This window comes from Leuciscus leuciscus, assembly GCF_965113295.1.
Source record: "Leuciscus leuciscus genome assembly, chromosome: 25".
NCBI lineage: Eukaryota > Metazoa > Chordata > Actinopteri > Cypriniformes > Leuciscidae > Leuciscus > Leuciscus leuciscus.
In genome coordinates, this window is record NC_138724.1 from 9534143 (window position 1) to 9552651 (window position 18509).

At 41.4% G+C, this 18509-nt stretch overlaps 1 protein-coding gene across 1 annotated transcript in view; it reads left to right on the plus strand.

Moving 5' to 3' along the window:
• kif15 (kinesin family member 15) overlaps nucleotides 1–18509 on the plus strand; it is a 36739-nt gene that overhangs the window by 9202 nt on the left and 9028 nt on the right. The window contains exons 14-33 of the mRNA XM_082160410.1: nucleotides 508–694; nucleotides 1412–1553; nucleotides 1659–1800; nucleotides 1879–2061; nucleotides 2966–3094; nucleotides 3174–3279; nucleotides 3516–3681; nucleotides 9177–9327; nucleotides 11774–11859; nucleotides 12148–12226; nucleotides 12336–12422; nucleotides 13145–13249; nucleotides 13330–13452; nucleotides 13612–13758; nucleotides 14858–14950; nucleotides 15049–15213; nucleotides 15583–15686; nucleotides 15766–15829; nucleotides 16517–16554; nucleotides 17223–17355. Coding sequence (XP_082016536.1) covers nucleotides 508–694; nucleotides 1412–1553; nucleotides 1659–1800; nucleotides 1879–2061; nucleotides 2966–3094; nucleotides 3174–3279; nucleotides 3516–3681; nucleotides 9177–9327; nucleotides 11774–11859; nucleotides 12148–12226; nucleotides 12336–12422; nucleotides 13145–13249; nucleotides 13330–13452; nucleotides 13612–13758; nucleotides 14858–14950; nucleotides 15049–15213; nucleotides 15583–15686; nucleotides 15766–15829; nucleotides 16517–16554; nucleotides 17223–17355 — 2430 coding nt within the window. The remainder of the gene's footprint in view (nucleotides 1–507; nucleotides 695–1411; nucleotides 1554–1658; nucleotides 1801–1878; nucleotides 2062–2965; nucleotides 3095–3173; nucleotides 3280–3515; nucleotides 3682–9176; nucleotides 9328–11773; nucleotides 11860–12147; nucleotides 12227–12335; nucleotides 12423–13144; nucleotides 13250–13329; nucleotides 13453–13611; nucleotides 13759–14857; nucleotides 14951–15048; nucleotides 15214–15582; nucleotides 15687–15765; nucleotides 15830–16516; nucleotides 16555–17222; nucleotides 17356–18509) is intronic.

An 18509-nucleotide genomic window follows, 5' to 3' on the forward strand; every position in this document is an offset into this window, starting at 1 on the left:
TTTATATAGCACTTTTAACAATATGGATTGTTTCAAATCACCTTTGACAGTGATAATAGGAAATTACCGTAACAGATTGTTTAGGCTTTACAACAGCTCTAGGATAAAGTTATTGTCCAGCTAAAGTTAGTTTTGATTGATTGATTCACTTCCGTTGCGAAGATCATTAGTTATTAACTTAGGGGCCGCGAACACAACACCGTTCTAACAGGAAAACCCCGCTCCGGCCGCCCATCCGCACAAAACAGTGCCTGGTGTCCCGAGAACGCACTCCCTGAAATAGTTTCGAAGGTGCAAACAATTATCCATTATCTCTGGTCAAACCTCAAAAATGCAAACCCGCGAAAACGCAGACGTCGCACACATCCGCATTACGTTCTCAGTCCAAAGGTATGCACTTTGAATATATATATATGTGCGCAGGCGTGTAGTCCTTCTCTAGTCATTTCTAGTAGTAGTTATCCAACTATGCAAACATTTTCTTAAAAATATTTTTCTTTTTGTCAGGTGGAACACCACCCACGGATGATGCGGTATGCAGCGGAGAACTGCGCCCTGCGTGAGGAGAATCGAGCCCTGCGCGCTCTGGATTCTGTCAGATCTGCCGTTGAGACCAAGGTTCAGTCGTTAACTGCGCTGGAGAAAAACTTCCTAGAGCTGCTGGAAGCTCAGAGACCAGAGGAAATCACAGGAGGTGAAGAACTCAAACCTCTGTTTGAACTGTTTGCCACAGTCGTTAGGCAGATATGTATAAAGTAGGGTTGTCAAAGTTAAACACACATGATTTAATTAAACATTAAGAACACTGTAGCTGAAGCTACTTCTCTCTGGCCCTCTTCACACCTGGGATTAAGATGCATTTTGGTCGATCGGTGGACGATGCTAAATACAGGTGTAAACGGGGGCTAAAATGTTTTGAGCTTGCCTACTTTCGACCACTTCCAGAGGTAGCTGAAAACGCATTCGACCAGATTGCTTTAGTAGTGTAAACGATCGAACGCATTCAAACGGTCACAAAAGACGCCGACTATCTGCATTCTGACCTAATGTGTAAACATTATGGGAAGCGCACCAGCCAGATGAGATTTAAACTCTGTCGGCTGAAGACCCAACTTTGGTTTGAAGACGAAAAATGTTCTCGAAGACGAAACACAACAATGTTCTCTCCTGATCATCATTCCTGATTTCTAACACACACTTTAGTTGTTTATGTACTCGGTCATTATATAATTTTTGTATATGTTTAACAAACAAAGGTACCTTTCACTACAAAAAAAGAGATTAATTACACTTAAAAATTTCAATTCATAGCTTTACAGTAAAGTCAACATCACATTTAAAGAGCTTTGCAAAAGTCAACTTTTAAGCACAAGGAGATCACTTAGACTGCTGTTACTGCCTTGATTATTAGCTCCTCCCATCTACTCCACCCCTGTCACCATGGAGACGCTGTCATCAGTTTCCATGGAGAGAATGAAGGTTCAGCTGCTGCAGAAACAGTCAGAGCTCACAGCAACAATTCAAGCCTTTGAGGAATTTAAGGAGGTCAACAAGTATGTTCATGTCACATTCATGTGTCTCTTCCCAAATGCTTGCGGAGTCCTTGGTGGCTATAAATTTGATCATTCTGACCAGTGTTTCAACATTATACTTTTCAGAAAACAGGTAGCTGAGCTGGAATCTGAGAAACGCTATCTGGAGAAGTCCAACAAACACCTTGAGAATATCCTCGAGGCCACTAAAGCCTACAGCAAACAGGAAGTGTCTCAACTCAACAAGATTCATGCTGAGACCATTAAGGTAGGGAGACTTTAAGTTGGTCTGTTTTAAAATGATTTCAAATTGAAATGTCTTATAATGGCTGCTGCTGCTCCCCAGATCTTGACTACGCCCACAAAAGGCTATAACTTGCGCAATCGACTGGTGCCGTTGTCTAGCCCAGAGCATCTGAATGGACAGGCCGAGGATATGGACGTTGATGATATCCAGAGTGAACCGCCGCCCCCTGAAATGAACGAGCTAGCCTGTGAAGCGCTCACTGAAGAGCTCAAGCAAATGCAGGTGATCACAAAGAACCTTACTTTTTCATCTGTTTTAAGGGTTGTTTTGCAGTTTCAAAGCAGCATACTAGGACTGCCCCCGACTGAAGATGTCTCTAGTCGACTAGTCATTCATTTAAGCCATTAGTCGACTAATCACGAGTATATTCATTTAAAGGGATAATTCACCCAAAAAATTCAATTCTGTCATAATTTACTCGCCCTCAAGTTGTTCCAGACCTGTATGAATTTATTTATTGTGCTGAACACAAAAGAAGCTTTTTGAAGAATATTGGTTACCAAACAGTTGATGGACCCCATTGACTTCCATAGTATGGAAAAAGTAAAAGGCCTCCATATCATGCAGCAATGCGTGCTAATACTTTAGCTTCCTCACTCCGCACACACACTTGGATATGCACCTAATAATTGCGCACATTTATCTAGGTTTACGTTAGAGCGAGCGGCCATGTAAAGTTGCTACTTACATGTTTCAAATGATAAGGCATATTTAAGGTCGATGGATGATAGGCGAACGTTTGGATTCTTTCCTCGACATACTGTAATTACCACAAGGACCCGCAGTTAACGATCTGGCCCTCACGGACTTCGCCACCTCCTGTTCAGTTTTTTTTTTTTTTTTTTTTACTAACCGACTAATAACGTTTTGGTCGACTAAGCCTCTTCTCATCGACTAGCGTTTAGTCGACTATTAGGGGGCAGCACTACAGATTACCATCAAATTAATGTACAAGAGCTTTTTTTGCATTCTTACAGTATGGAAATCATCAGTGCATGTTCTAGAAGAAAAAAAATCATAATATTGCATAAAATTTTGATCGTATGATTTGATTACTGAAATTAATATTACAATTTACTGTAGATTGTGGGAATCTATTTAAACGTTCTTCTTGGTTTGGTTCCAGGAACATGCTCTTGGTGTTCAGGGCCAGTTAGACGAGGAGGAAGCCAAGAACAGGAAACTGCTTAAGCAAATCAGCAAGCTGGAAGAAGAGGTCACCAAAGCCATTGAGAAGTCCAGTCGCACAGAGGAGGTGTGTTTGTAATAGTGTTCAGTTTTTCTGGTGTTCTGTTTCCTGTGCAAATGGGTTTGATGATGCTCTCTACCCGTAGTTGTTCAGTGCTGAGCGACACTCCCTGCTGGAAAAAGAGGATCATCTGCAGGAGAAAATCAGTACCCTTGAACAGCAGCTGGAAGATGAGAAGAGAGAGATGGATGGTGAGTTTTGAGTGGTTCAGATGCTTAACTCCTTGCCACATGGGTTCCCAAACTTTTTTTAATGCTGGGACCCACCTTGAAGAAATAATGACTTGCAGCTCAGTAAGTGAGTAATATGTTGAATTAGTAGCCAATATGATGGATTCTGTGAGTTTGTTAACCTCTTTTAGGCTCCTAAAATGAACCAAGTGTACAAAATTATGAATCAGTCTGTGATTGCTGTGACCTCTCTGCAGTGCTTCGGGTGGAGGTGCGAGATCTGCGTGTTGTCCTTCAGTCCTCTGATAAAGAGCTGGAGACCACGCGGACAGAACTGCAGCAGCAGAAAGCAGAACACGAGAGAGAGACGACACAACTGTCCAACAGCCTGATCAGCACACAGCTGCAGCTGGACACCGTCAAGTACAAACACACCGTCACATCAAATACACTGCCAGCCGCAAGTTTGAACACACCTCCGCCTTATTTACTGTTGTTCTAAAAAATGTATATATAATTGAAATCAAGGAATTATGAAGTAAATGAACCAAATCAAAACTATCCAAAAGTAGCCTTAAAAAAAAAAAAAAAAACCTGAACTTGTTAAATGCTCTATCGGTTAATAAACAAAACTGCATTAATAAACAAAGCTACTTCTCCAAAGCAGCCAGTGTTAGTTTAATCAATTTTATTTTAAGCTGAAGCCTTCATATCAAAAGGTTTCAAACTTTTGACTGGTAGTGTAAATTAAACTAAAATATACTCTATAGAAATTGTCTCTCTGAGAGTTGAATTAATCTCCTTCAGGTTATAATTGTACTCAGTAGCCTGTCTATCTCTGAGGTTTTGAATGATACACAGTGTAACCTGTCTATCTTACATTAGGTCACAGACCGTAAAAGAAAAGCAGCTTTACATTTTCATGTGTTAAAAGTCTCATGTATTCTGTATGAGGGGGAAAAAATAGTGAGCATATTATTATAAATTAAAATATAATAAAAACTATTTTTTTTTTGGCATTCTATTAAAAACAAAGTTTTTGCGGTAGTGCTCAGTGCCCTTCTCATAGGTGTTTCATTTGTAGTTGATTTTCACCTTATTTGGTGACAATTCAAGATTGCAGGCAGATTTACTTTATTTTATTTTTAAGATAAAAATATGAATTGCCGTTAAGATTACATTAAAGGTGCAAGTCTCTGAGTTTTTGCAGAACTATGCCCCCTCTGGCGGCAAGCGAAACTGCAACAACAAAAGTTTTCTTTTTTTTTATCTTACGTGGAGTTTGCGTTGGTGTTTGAAATGAACTACAAGCCGGTCTCTTAGAATCCATCTTCTACGGAGAATGGCGGCGAATACACGAACCTGCCAGACATAGCCAGGTGAGCGTGCCGTGAATGCGCATGACGTCACGCCCAGTCTCAAATTCCGACCCGAATCCCTCTTATTTATTTTACTGTACAGGATTATAGAGACAATCGCAGTGATCAGAGAAGGGCTCATTCAGCCCATCAGGCAATTGTTTAAGCATGTATGGGTTAGAAAACGGGTATTTTTAACATGAAAAGTTGCGCAATGCACCTTTAATATTAAAGGTTTAGTTCACCCAAAAATGAAAATTCGGTGATTGATTACTTGCCCTCGTGTCGTTCCAAACTCCTAAGACATTAGTTCATCTTCGTAACACAAATGAAGATCTTTTTAATGAAATCGGAGAGCTTTCAAAACATCCGCATTGCTCATAAAATTGAGGTTAAACCACTGGAGTCGCATTGATTACTGATGTCTTTCCTACCTTTCTGGAGCTTGAAAATGGTATTTGCGTAGGCTGCAAATGCAGATACATTACAGAAAGCTCTCAGAATGAATATCTTACGGGGCGGTTTGGGACGGGGGTGCCAAATCGTCCTGTTTGCCTGGTAAAGAAGGTCTTCCCTCTGGGGTATCCGCCACGGGGCTGCTGACAGCAGCTGAATCAACTCGGGGAACCAGGGTTTGGTCCGCCAGAGGGGGGCCACTGGTAGGACTGTGTGTCTACCCTCCCTGATCCTTTTTATGACTTGAGGGAGGAGCGTGACCGGGGGAAAAGCATATAGGGGAAGGCTGGGCCATTCGTGGGCCAGCGCATCCCTGCCCTTTGAGAAAAATATTGGGCAGTGAGAGTTGTCTTCGGTGGCGAAGAGGTCGTCCTCTGCTCTCCCGAAAACGTCCCTGATCGTTTGACCCATTTGGGGATGGAGGGTTCATTCCCCTGGGGACACATTTCCCTGGGACAGCATATCTGCTCCCTGGTTCAGTTTGCCCGGGACATGCGTCGCTCTCAGCAAACGCAGGTTGCTCTTTGCCCATTATAGGAGACTTCTGGCCAGTTCGTACCAGAATGTATGAGCAGAGTGGAGTGGTGAGAATCTCAGCTCCTCGCTCACGGAGCTGTTCACCCCTCTGCTCCCCCCGCTCAAATCCACATCAGGCCAGTCCGCTCATTATCGCTCCGCGCTCAACGCAGTTTACATCGCGCTCCACTCAAATCGCCCCTCCCCCCCCCGGCTCGCTCCAAAATAGGAAAAATATCTGCATGTATTTCACTGTTAGCTTAAACCACAGCCTTACCTCCCAAAGAACTAAAGAGAAACAACAACAATTTCCAAATAGAAATGTTTTTTGAAATGTATGTAAGAAGAAATATACACAAAAAGTCCTGTAAAATTAAACTAATCAATGGGCCTAATTATATAAATAAAAATATACAGGCCAGAATTCTGATAACTGAACTTTTGCGCAGCGTGCACGTCATTTAAAATTTAAATTGGCTTATGTCCATTGTCAAACTTTAAAATAAAATAAAAATTGAATTGCTTTCCTTATCTACAGTTCTTTTGAGTTCACCTTCAAGAACACAAGTTTGGCCAATGTCTGAGGCTTCAGACTCATGCGGTGGTTTCTTGACAGCAGGCCAGCAGCGGAGAAAACCCTCTCTGCACTCGCAGACCCGCTTGCTGAACACAATGCTGAATGCTGAACACAATGTGAGCTACTTTAGCCAGGCGGGCAAAAGACGTGGAGTTTTCTTTCCAAAATCGAATAACATCTGCGTCCGGGTTCTGTCTCGGGGATAAGATGTAATTTTCGACTTCACCTTTGGTGCTTCCGTTTATGCGTTTCTGCTCGCTGAAGTATGACCCGAACAGGCGAGCTCTTTTTGGTTCAGGCTCAGGATTCAGGTCAGCAGCTGGTGGGGTGTCGGTCTCGGGTGTCCCGCTGGGAGCGTTAATTTCCTCAGCTTCTTTTATGAGGAGGTCCCGGATCTCCCCGAGTTTGTTGCATGCGGACTCATCTCGGTTATCTATTCTGTCTTGAAACGGGGATCTAACACTGATGCTAAAATATTCCATAGCGAATTGACACGTTTTTTGCCAATGTTTCTGCAAAAGCAGTGATGCCCATTGGAAGTGCAGCGTGAGTGTCATTGGTGAGCAGGGATTTGATTTCTGTGACAGCAGGGAGGATCAACCCCAGGTTCCCCAGCTCCTTCTGCATTTTCTCTGTGAGGTCTGCCAGTGGTTTCAGCACACTGACAAGGTGTCAAGCTGCCATACTTGATTCAGGGTGATGTTAGCAACATTAGACTTGAGTTTGTTTTGCCATAACGGGTCTTTTTGGAACAACCGGATGACCGACTGAATCATCCGCAGCTGGCTGCTCCATCGAGTGGGGCGGACACCTAATTGGTCGGTTTCCTCTGTGTTCAGGGTGCTCTTGCGTACACTTTTCACCAGGTGCCCGACTTTCACTAACAGCCTATTAATGTTGTCATGCTCGTTAACGACACGTTTGCCAGCTTTGATCTCCAGCTGAAACATGTGAATGGGGCATCTCAGATGTAAATTTGACACAGAAAAGTACTGCTTTATCATAGTTCCCACATTAGTGGTTATCACTTCCACATGGACTTGCGAGGGCGCAGGTGGTCTCTCATCCTCCTCTTCATGTTCTGTGCTGCTGCTGACATCCGCGTTCACTTCACCCTCCGCCTCCTCTTCAGTGCCAGGGAGGAGGTTAAACGCTGTAGAAGCCTGACTCGCTGTGGGATGGAGGTACTGCCTCTACCGCCCCTTTTTCCAGTATGCTCATCACTTCGGTGCGGAGGACGTGAGACACGTTGCTCTTCACCAAAGTGTCGACTATGCCTGCAAAGCGGGGTGGATTGCAAGCAAATTAGAGCGAGTAGCCTGTTTCTACTGTGTTCAAAACCCATCGTGACACACCAGGGATGGCTTTCCATAGTTCATCAGCGTCGTCGATGTTTCAGCTGGCGTGAGCTCACTAACTTCCAAATGCTCAGCCCTCTGACTCCTCCATTTTCTCTCTCACTGTGTTTGTCCTCTGCATGCAGAGGGGCTCTGCATATGCCACAGCCGTGGCGCAACATTTGCATCAACGTCGCTTGCTCTTTTAGAAATTTGCCTCTCTTAGGCGCCCGCCGGAGAGCGCAGGGAAACAGCGCGACAGCTCACTGCGATGAATTCTGCTGGCTGAAGAGCGCGCTGGTCTGGTGCAGTCTGCTGGCTCTGCTTTCTCTGTGAAGAAGGTGAAGGCTTCGAGTAGAGTTGTTCTGCGAGGTCCGTAGATCGTCGCTGAAGGAGATAAATCTGAATATATGGTGAAACGAGCGTCTTTTATAGGCAGATGCCCCGCCCATTCTGGCGGGCTCTGCGCTCAGCTCGGGGAGCTGTGCACCGATTGGTTCGTGCAGTTATGCCGCTCTGTGCTTTTGGTTGGTCAATCTCATGATGATAGCTGGTTTGTCGCTGTCATTTCTCCGGGGCAGAGGGTGGCATGCCTCAATGTTATCGGAGTCCATTTTTTATCCCTTTGGATTGAAGAAAGGTAACCACCTGTTGCTCCACAGAGCTGACATCCTGCTCACGGGGCTGCCCTACGTTATCAGCGGTCACTGCTCGAGCATATGACCGAGGTTTAATGCGGAGCCCAGTGATGACCCAACGCATTCTCATCCTAGGGCGTCATATACTGACGCTTTTGACATTTCGTCTACATCGAACGCACATGGCACCCTTTAACGTCAATATGAGACGCACAGAGCTTTGTTCGGTTATGGGTAGGTTTAGGTCTGGGGTAGGGTTAGGGTTAGACCGCTAGGAGGCGCCTTCTGGCCCATATCTATCTGCGTGTCATATTGACGCTAAAGGGTGCCATGTTCGATGTAGACAAAATGTCAAAAGTCAGTATATGACGCCTTGGGATGAGAACGGGCTGGATGACCACATCGTTGATCCTGGTGTACTGCTCCGCTACTCTGCTCTCCAGGTACACCAGACGCCGGTTCTTCTCAGCGTTCTGGATCCGGAGAGCCTTCACCTCCTCCACCAGGTCCAAGATGGATTTCTGCTGCAGTTTGACAGCAGAAATTTTTTGTCATGTCATAAACTCCCGTCTGTCATAAACTCCCAACGACTTTTTAATGTTATCACCTTCCATGACTGTCAGCGCCTTTTTTGGCAGCATAGTGCCTGTCGTAGCGTCAGCCGGAACTGAATGATTCCAATATAAACTGCCATAGGTTTGTGCAGTTACCACTGACCAGCCAATAAGCTTGCGAGTAGCATCTGCACTATTATGGCTGTGCAGTAGCACTGCGTTATTATACAAAAAGGCTTCAGTATTCGGAGAAAAAGGAGTTTTCCCCATAGCGTATAGCTACGCAATATGACTGACCGTTCGAAAGGGAACATGCTGTTTGTAGAGGTTTAATTACTGGGGTGTTCAGATTGATGTTTTCTTTTTTGTTTTTTTTTACATTTTGTAACCTGTCTTTCTGTCTCAGAAAACATTTATACCCAGTATAACTTGTCTGTCTTAGATTACAATGATGCTCAATATAATCTGTTTGTCTGTCTCAGGTTGGAGTGGGAGCAGGTGTTGGAAAAACAGCGTGTTCTTCAGGACACATATGACACACTGCAGGCTGAGTTTCAGTTCGAGTTGGATCAGCACACACAGCAGATGGAGCTCAAGCGCCGAGAGTGTTCAGAAATGCAAACCAAGATTAATGTCAGTATTCATTCACATAATCACACAGTTTTAGTTTTCACTTAAGGGCTTTTCACACTGTGCCTAACCCTGGGATATTGCTGTTCTAAACACAGCTTTTATGAAACCCTGTCCTAGAGCAGGGTTAACACCGCTTTTGCACTGTTAACTCCACAATGTGTTGCCAAACTAGAAAATGTTAGAATGTTAAGGCTAAGCCTAACAGGCACCCACTTTGCATTCCTCATATTTACATAATTTAGACAGTCACAAAGTCACTGCTTGTTGAATAAAAAGTTTCAGTGTTTGAGGGGAAAAAAATTCATATGGTGACAGAAAATACATCTACTGGAGTTAAGAAATGTATTCTTACTTTTTATAGTCTGAAAAAGTCCATTCAGGTAAAACTTGATATATTCAGAAATATATAAAATGAAGATGTGCAGCGCTAGAGGCTTTATGTACAGTGTACAGCAGCTATCACACTGTAGCCCACTGAAGCTAAGCAGGGTTGAGTCTGGTCTCAGTACCTGGGTGGGAGACTCCTGGGAAAACTAAGTTGCTGCTGGTAAGGCCAGCAGGGGGCGCTCACTCTGGTCTGTGTGGGTCCTAATGGCCCAGTATAGTGACGGGGACACTATACTGAAACAAGCACTGTCCCTTGCATGAGACTTTAAACCGAGGTCCTGACTCTGTGGTCATTAAAAATCCCGGGATGTCCTTAAAAAAAAGGTTTAGGGGTGTAACCCTGGCATCCTGGCCAAATTTGCCCATTAGCCTCCTAATCATCCCCATATATACTGATTGGCTTCATTACTCTGTTCTTCTCCACCAATAAGCCGGTGTGTTGTGGGTAGGGGTGGAACGGTTCACAAAATCCTCGGTTCGGTTTGTATCACGGCTTGTGGTCACGGTTTTCGGTTAGATACCGTATACATTGTTAATGGTTTTTTTTTTTTTTTTTTACACTTTAGAAATACTATACATCAGCATAACATATATAGCCTTAAAATCTACCATTTACAGTATTTAAAAAATAAGTTATTCTCAAGGTCAAGTAATCAAAACAACTGAAAGAGTGAGGCAGCTTGATTTTAGGAATAGACACGTTATTGTGACAATCATAAATTAAATCTGTGAGATTCTGATACAGCAAGAGGCTGTAAATGTTAATTTCAACAGGCTTTTCATTTATTTGTCAAAAAAAGTTTACAACTGTTGGCCTTAAATAAATTGTAGCTGATAACAAAAACACTTAAAGAATAGGCTTTCTTGTCACTGTTACTCCGTGTCCTAACCAGATGCGATGCAACACGTGATAAAAGGTAACTTTTCCATGTTAATCTGAGTTTTTGTCCTAACCAGCCGCAACGGCGACACGCTTCGATTCTATTTTAGAAAAAGTTCCTATTTCTCCGACGTCGCGGAGAACAGAAAGTATGCTAATCTCAGGTAGGCTACTGTTTGTGCTTTATTTAATGTTAAAAGCGTCTGTGTGAGTTTGCATATCATTTTGTGTGTCTTTTTATAGCCGTATTGAAAGCAACAATTCACCTCGGATCTTCTAAATAAATAAAAGTGAACAAGAACGTTCAAACTGTCAACTCATTCTTAACAGACAAGTGTATTCTATGACAAGGATAGTTTCAATAACTCAGCATGTATTTTTAATAGTGTTAAAATTGTGTAATATTCATGAACTTGATTATGTACTTATCCATTTAGTTGAGAGTGCCGGGAGCTTGCCTAGAGAGCCCACTCACTCACGCTCTTCTGATTGGCTGTGATTTTTGATTGACTACATTGTGTCCCATAGTTGCATCGCGTCTGGTGTGGACAGTCAAATTATTTGTCGCTGGAATCTTATCGCATCGCATCTGGTTAGGACACGGTGTAACATTTGCCTCTGTGCCAAATGAAAAAATAAAACGTGTTATGCTGTGCATGGCTTGACCCGAACAAAACACACGTGTCTCGAACCGTGATAAGTGAATTGAACGGTTCAGATTTTTTTTTTTGATGAACTGCTCCACCCCTAGTTGTGGGCGTTCTGGTGCAGTCTGGCTGCCGTCGCATCATCATCATCCAGGTGGTGCTGCACATTGGTGGTGGTTGAGGAGATTCCCCCCTGCCATATGTAAAGCAATTTGAGTACCCAGAAAAGCCCTATATAAATGTAACTAATCAATTAGCTAATTACAGTGTGAAATGTCTTATGAATACCCAGTATTTAACCCAGAATAAATTATGACCAGTGTGAAGCAGTCTAACCCAGGATAATTCATGGTTAACTATTACAAGTGTGTAAAACCCTATACTGTTCACGTTTATTATACAGGTTTACTAGTGGTTCAAACATGCTTGTTTGAATGATTTTTAGGTCAGGTGTCTGCATTTCATTTTATTGTGTGGTTGAAGGCATAGCTATTATCACAGCATTGATCGCATAGTATGGTTTTGTTTGTAGGAGTTGCAGCATAATCTTCAGGAGGAGAAAGAGCAGAACAACAGTGTGAGATCCCAGCTGACCGCCCACCAAGAGAGTGTGTCCAAGTGAGTGAAAGAGACATGAAAACATCTGTCAAAAACCCGCCTTATTATTTGATGTTTCTAATTTTGGTATTAGATATTATAGAGTAAGCGTGTAAATAATGGACTTGTTGATATAACTCGATATAGTTATAGTTTTGTTGTTGTTGTTTTCCACCATCTTTTCTTGCGTGCATAAGTGTCTAAATACTTTTTGGGGCGTGTGTGTGGAGAGAGCCAGAGAGAAATGAATGCACTTATAATTTGCATTATGTGCAACCTATAGAAGTTTTGATGTTGAGTGTTTTTCAGGGAGCTTGTGCAGTCTGTAGAAGAGAATTCCTCGCTGAAGAAACATATCACTGACCTGACAAACAAAAATCAACAACAGGTATGTGTGTCCGTTAATAATTTTAGTATTTTGTAATTTGCATGATGTTGTTCTGATGCTGTATTACATGACCTCTACATGTCTGTTTGGTTCTGATGTGTCTGTGCAGTGTGATGAGATCAGTGCTCTACAGCAGAGTGTGTGTTCAGCCAACATGACTATCAACAGCCTCAAGCAGAAGATAGAACAGGACAAAGTGAGAATACAATACACTGATCACAAAAAGCAGGAATCGTTCACTCACTGTAAAAATGTCTATTAAAAAAAAAAGGTTAGGTTATATAACCTTAGTTTATGCATTGTATATCAATAAAAAAACGAATAAAACGGCATAAAATGTATTTAATGCTAAATTAATTGTTAATGGTTATAACTTAATGTTAACATTCAACATGTTTAATGTCAATGCAAATGTGGAATGTGGTATATGTAGAAAATAACATTAATGGAACAAGACAAAACACACTTAAGGTTTCAGTAAAATAATCAGATTTACACTCTGAAACCAGCTGGAAAAACTGAAAATAAGAATTGTCCATTTTGATTTCAAATGTGACTTTAAAGTGTGTTCATGGTAAACCATAAACACAAGCAACTTATGATTGCTGTCATTAGGTTGAATACTGAAAATATCATGATTCGTGCAATTAGTTGTTTACTGTGTATGATCTTATAGGTTTCTGATATTGATGTTTATATTGAGGTTAATCTAAATATACATGTAACTGCAATTAAATGTGTTATATGTATTCAAGATCTATTTTGAAAACAAGTCAAGATAACATTTTATCTATAATTCTTATTGTAACCTATGTTTTAATGAAAAACAAGACTAAGACTGACTGAATAACAATAGGATTTAGTTTTTCCTCTGCTGTGTTACGACTGGGGTTTCATTATGTGTGTGTTTGTTTGCAGGATGTGGTGCTGGAGTTTATGCAGGAGACCAGAGAGCTTCGGAGTGAGGTGGCTGAGAGAGATCAGACTGTGTGTTTGCTGCGAGGAGAGATCGCTGACATCAGTGTGAGTTGCCCTATCCATACCCTACATGCTCATAATGCTTTAGGTAGGTTGTATTGATATATTAAGTGTTGTACCTGCAGGGGAAGTACAGCACAGTTTGTACTGAGAAAGAGCAGATGAAAGAGAACATCACACAAATGCAGAACGAACTACAGGAGCTGCGAGAAGCTTCAGAGAGGCGTCTTGCTTCTGACCGTGTAGAGGTATGTGTGTAACAGGGTTTACGTTTTGCTTCTGACAGTGTTGGGGTATGTGTGTAACTGGGTTAAGTTTTGCTTCTGACAGTGTTGGGGTATGTGTGTATCTGGGTTAAGTTTTAATACTTTGTCACAAGCCGAAACTGAAGTAAGTGTGTGTCACAGCTGGAGCTGCTGCAGGAAGATATGTCATATGCTACTGATGAGATGGAGAGACTCAGTAAAGTGGTGGAGGAACAAGCTGCTTTATTGGAGAGGTCTAGGACTCTGAACACAGAGAAAGAGAACAATATAAACACCCTAGAGGAACAGGTACTGCCCCTTCTACGTTCTATCTCAATTCATGCTTCAGTTTTTAAATCAAATATGTAGGAGTTATTAATGTAGAGTCCACCTGGCATTCAGTCATTATCGATGGCTCTCTGCAATACTTGATTCTGATTGAACAGTTGTGGTATTTTGCAGTCAAATGTTTTTGAACCAGTGGTTCTCAACTGGTGTGTTGCAAACCAAAAATGGGTCTCGGAATTGTTCTGATGTGTCTTAGACTGCAGGCAAACAATGTGAAATCCAATTATTAAAATGCAATATATATTCAAGTATAGGTAGGTTAACAGTATTCATCAACTTTCAAAAGTGTGGAGAAAATGCTTCTCGAACTCAGACCACCTCCTACAGGTAGTCTCGGGTTCGATACCATGATGCGCTCCTAGGTGCTCATTACAGCTTTTACATGACCAATTTTTCATGCAAACCGTGCCCTGTTTCGAGCTAAACTGCCAGTGTGAAAGCACTCGGTAACAATTTAGTTTAGGGTCCAATTCGCACTATTAACTAGTTGCTTCTCAGCATGCATATTATGATGATATTGACTGTTTATTAGTACTTATAAAGCACATATTAATGCCTTATTCTGCATGACCATTTTCTACATGCCTTACTCCTAAACTTAAAGGGATACTCCATGCTGAACAGAAAGGAAGATATTTAGAAGAATGTCAGTAACCAGACAGTTTTAGATACCATTGACTTCCATAGTATATTTTTTTCCTACTATGGAAGTCAATGGTATCTAAAATTGTCTGGTTACTGACATTCTTCTAAATATCTTCCTTTCTGTTCAGCAGAAGAAAGAAATTCATACAGTTTTGAAACAACATGAGGGTGAGTATATGATGACAGAATTTTCATTTTTCGGTGGAGTATCCCTTTAACAACTACCTTACTAACTAATAAGCAGTAAAAGTTTTTTGAGGCAAAAGTCGTTGTTAATAGTTAGTTAATAGTGAGAATTGGACCATAATCTAAAGTGTGACCAAGCACCCTTAGTACAAGCTTGTTGAATCAGACAAACGTCCACAATATGCATGAAAACACAACAGAATGATTTCTGGTGCACACACATTCACAGGTGAAACAGCTGAATGATCAGATTAACCTTCTGAGAGTGAGAGAGTCTGTCAATCAACCTCCAGCTGCTGCCACACCCAAAGGAAATATACAGGTGTGTGTGTGTGTAAGAGAGAGAGTGCTTGCTCTTGATTGTGATGAAAGAGTCAATTTAAAAATGAAGCCTTTGTCAAACATTGTCTGTTTTTTCAGACACCCCAAACCCCCGGTGGCTTTAGCTCGAGTCTGTCTCAGGTGCTGGAGTGTCAAGAGAGAGAGCTGGAGAGTCGACGCTCTTCAATGATCACCATGGAGGTTCTGCTGAAGGAACTCAACGCAGAGCGCACAGCCAAGAACCAAGAGATCGTCAGATTAAAGGTTATGCTCATGCGCACATACACGCACAGTTCCAACTTCAGTCACAGCAGATATACGGGTTAATCTCACAGCTTATTATATAATTAAATATAATAAATATATGTATTTGTAATTGTTTATTTATTTTATTCTAGAAACTGTTCATCTAATTGAGAGGGAGGAGTTCTCTTTTATCATACTCTTGTTCACCTTTGGATAGTTTTGTTTCACTGCCACAAACATTTCCAGCTTTGAATTCAGTTGAATTCAGGCAGTTTTTTGCCCAATTAATTTTCATAGCAGTGTATGCTTTTTTTTTTCTTTTTTTTTTTTAATGAAAGTTTTCAGGTGGTTCATTTTTCATAAAAATGTTTGCCTGTGCATCTGTAGGCCCAGCTGAATGAAAAAGAGATTGTGCGAATGGAGATTCAAACACTGTTGGACCAGTTTTACACCGTCCAGAATCAGCAACAGCAGGGCAGCTGTGCGCAAAAGTAAGAATGATTCACTCATACACTCGTTCATACGTGTGTGTTCTGTCTATGAAATTATCTCTTTGCTTTGTCTTTATAGAGATGTGAAGGAGACCATACCCATTTCTTTGCTGAGAGAACTACAAGAAGAGAGGAAAGTGAAAGTATGTCCAGGCAAGATCTAAAAAAATCTCTATATGAATTAGATTACATCAACCCTCTGGAGTCTAGACTGTTTCCAATAACCTGGGTCAATGATGTGACCCAATGCTATAATTTTATTTTAGCAAAATTCAACGGTTCAGAGTCAGTTTTTATCACTTATATCGTGCTTATATCACTGTTACCACTTTTCTGGTAATGTATGCGTGTAGAATTTATATGCCACTAATTCAGCATCTTGCTTAGAAAAAGATGTTGTTGGTAACGGTTGACTTGAGTAGCTACTATAGTATTTGATATTGGAATAACTAGGTTGTGTTTGCATGTGTGATAGAGAGGGATGTTATTATCTGCGTCTGCCATGGCTAACAGTATTGAGCGATGGTGTCACTGAAACAGTTGAACTACTTTCACTTGGAAAATTTTTCCATGCATGAATGTTTTCAAGGCCCTCCTAACATGGAGATCAGAGCAGCATCAAGGTAGAAAAATGTAAATGTCTGAAATTATATTTTTGACCAAGTAATTGCTTCAGGTGTTTTTGTTGTCTTTATAACTTTTGGTGTAATCCAATTGCATTTATTCATGACTAACTTGGTAAAAAGGTACATTAGAAATGCTATATGCCCTTTTCAACAATTCAACTGGATTGAATTGTTAAGTTGAATCTCTTTTTTTTTTTTTTTCAGAGCTCCATGATGATGCAGTTGACTGATGCTCAGACAGCGTAAGTGAAAATAATGAATTTAATCTATTTTGGAATAAGGCTGTAACATAACAAAATGTGGAAAAAGTGAAGCGCTGTGAAAACTTTACGGTGTGTGTGCGCGCGCGCATGAGGCCCCTGCACGATCATTTGAATAGTTTCCTTGCAACAGACTTAAAACACTTGATTGTGAACCGAAACTCAGCACTACTTGTCGCACAGTTTTAATTTTTTTTCTTTCGTTTTGTTACTATTATAGAATACAGCTTTTATTGTCATTGTAAACAATGAAATTACAAATAGTCACCATGCTCACTCAGCAAATCAGCAAATATTAGAAAACAATAAATACACATGGAGTTAACATAGAATGAAAATAAATAACATAAGATAGGATTAAATAACAAGAAATGAGATGAGTAAACGTGATGAAAAAAGTATCAATGTACAAGAATGGAATTAACATGTTACTTTCTGTGGACCTTGATTATTGCACACTGAGGATTTGTGAGGGATTATGGGTAGCAGCAGTGTTCGGTATTGTCACAGCCCTGGGAAAGAAACTATTTTTCTTCCGGGAAGTCCGAGTGTTATTCCTGTATAACCGTTTTTACAAATGTCTGAATTGATTGCCATTAAACTCCACAACATTAACAAACTTCCCAACCCCCCGTTTGTGTGTGTTACAGACTCCAGCGTAATGAGGTTACTCTTGCCCAGTCTCAGATGTGTGTGCAGGAACTGACCACTGAACTTAGGAATCGTTGCCTGGAGCTGCGGGATCTGCGGGAGAAAGACCATCATCAAGAAAAACTGCAGCAGGTCAGAGAGAAACAATAGTCGCTTTTCCACTGTCGGGCCAGTGCAAGCCAGAGCTAACAACGTGACGTGCGAAGCCAATAGCCTTGGACCTCAAGCACAGATCCCAAAACCAAGTTGCGTTTCCGCTGCAGGGCTACTGGCCTGACAGTGGAAACTATTGAAACTAAAACTACTGAACGATTAATTGCTACAATCTGGTCACGTGACACGCGAGAGTAAAGCATATAGGCCTGGCATACAGAAAAGAACCGTTTATGTATAATTTATGTGATATTGTGTTATAGATTCTCTCTCCAACGATTCTGGATCGATTCAGAGAATTTCAGAATCGAGTCTGAGCTTAGTTTTTAAACGGTGTTGTGTTAGCGGCCCCTAAGTTAATAACTAATGATCTTTGCAACGGAAGTGAATCGATCAAAACTAACTTTAGCTGGACAATAACTTTATTCTAGAGCTGCTGTAAAGCTTTAATTTCCTATTATCTCTGTAAAGCTGCTTTGAAACAGTTCATATTGTTAAAAGCACTATATAAATGAAGGTGACTTGACTTGACTTGACATAGATACGTGTGCTTTAGAAACAACCGTATTCTGCTTGCTTCTAATTCATCTCTCTCTCTCACACACACACACCACTCAAACCTTCCGAAAAATAATCTTTCATAAAGTTCGGAAAGGTTGAAGCAAATTACAAGGACATTCATTGCACAGGTCATGCTCTGTGAGAAACGTGCGCTTTGCTTGATGTTAAGCCCTGTTTATACTTTCACCTGGCTCCGCAGAGCGAGTCTCCACAGACTGCGCGCGCACATCCCCAAACGGACGAGGCGTTTATACTTGACGCGCTCGCCGTTGTACTATTTTCTGTGAAACGACGGGGCTACTCAAATAATTGTTCTCTTAAAGGAACACGGCAACTTTTGGGGACTTTAGCTTATTCACCGTATCCCCCAGAGTTAGATAAGTCCATACATACCCTTTTCATCTCTGTGCGTGCCATAACTCTGTCTGACGCACCCACCGCTAGCCTAGCTTAGCACAAATACTGGAGGTAAACGGCTCCAGCTAGCATACTGCTCCCAATAAGTGACAAAATAACGCCAACATTTTCCTATTTACATGTTGTGATTTGTATAGTTACAGCGTGTACAAATA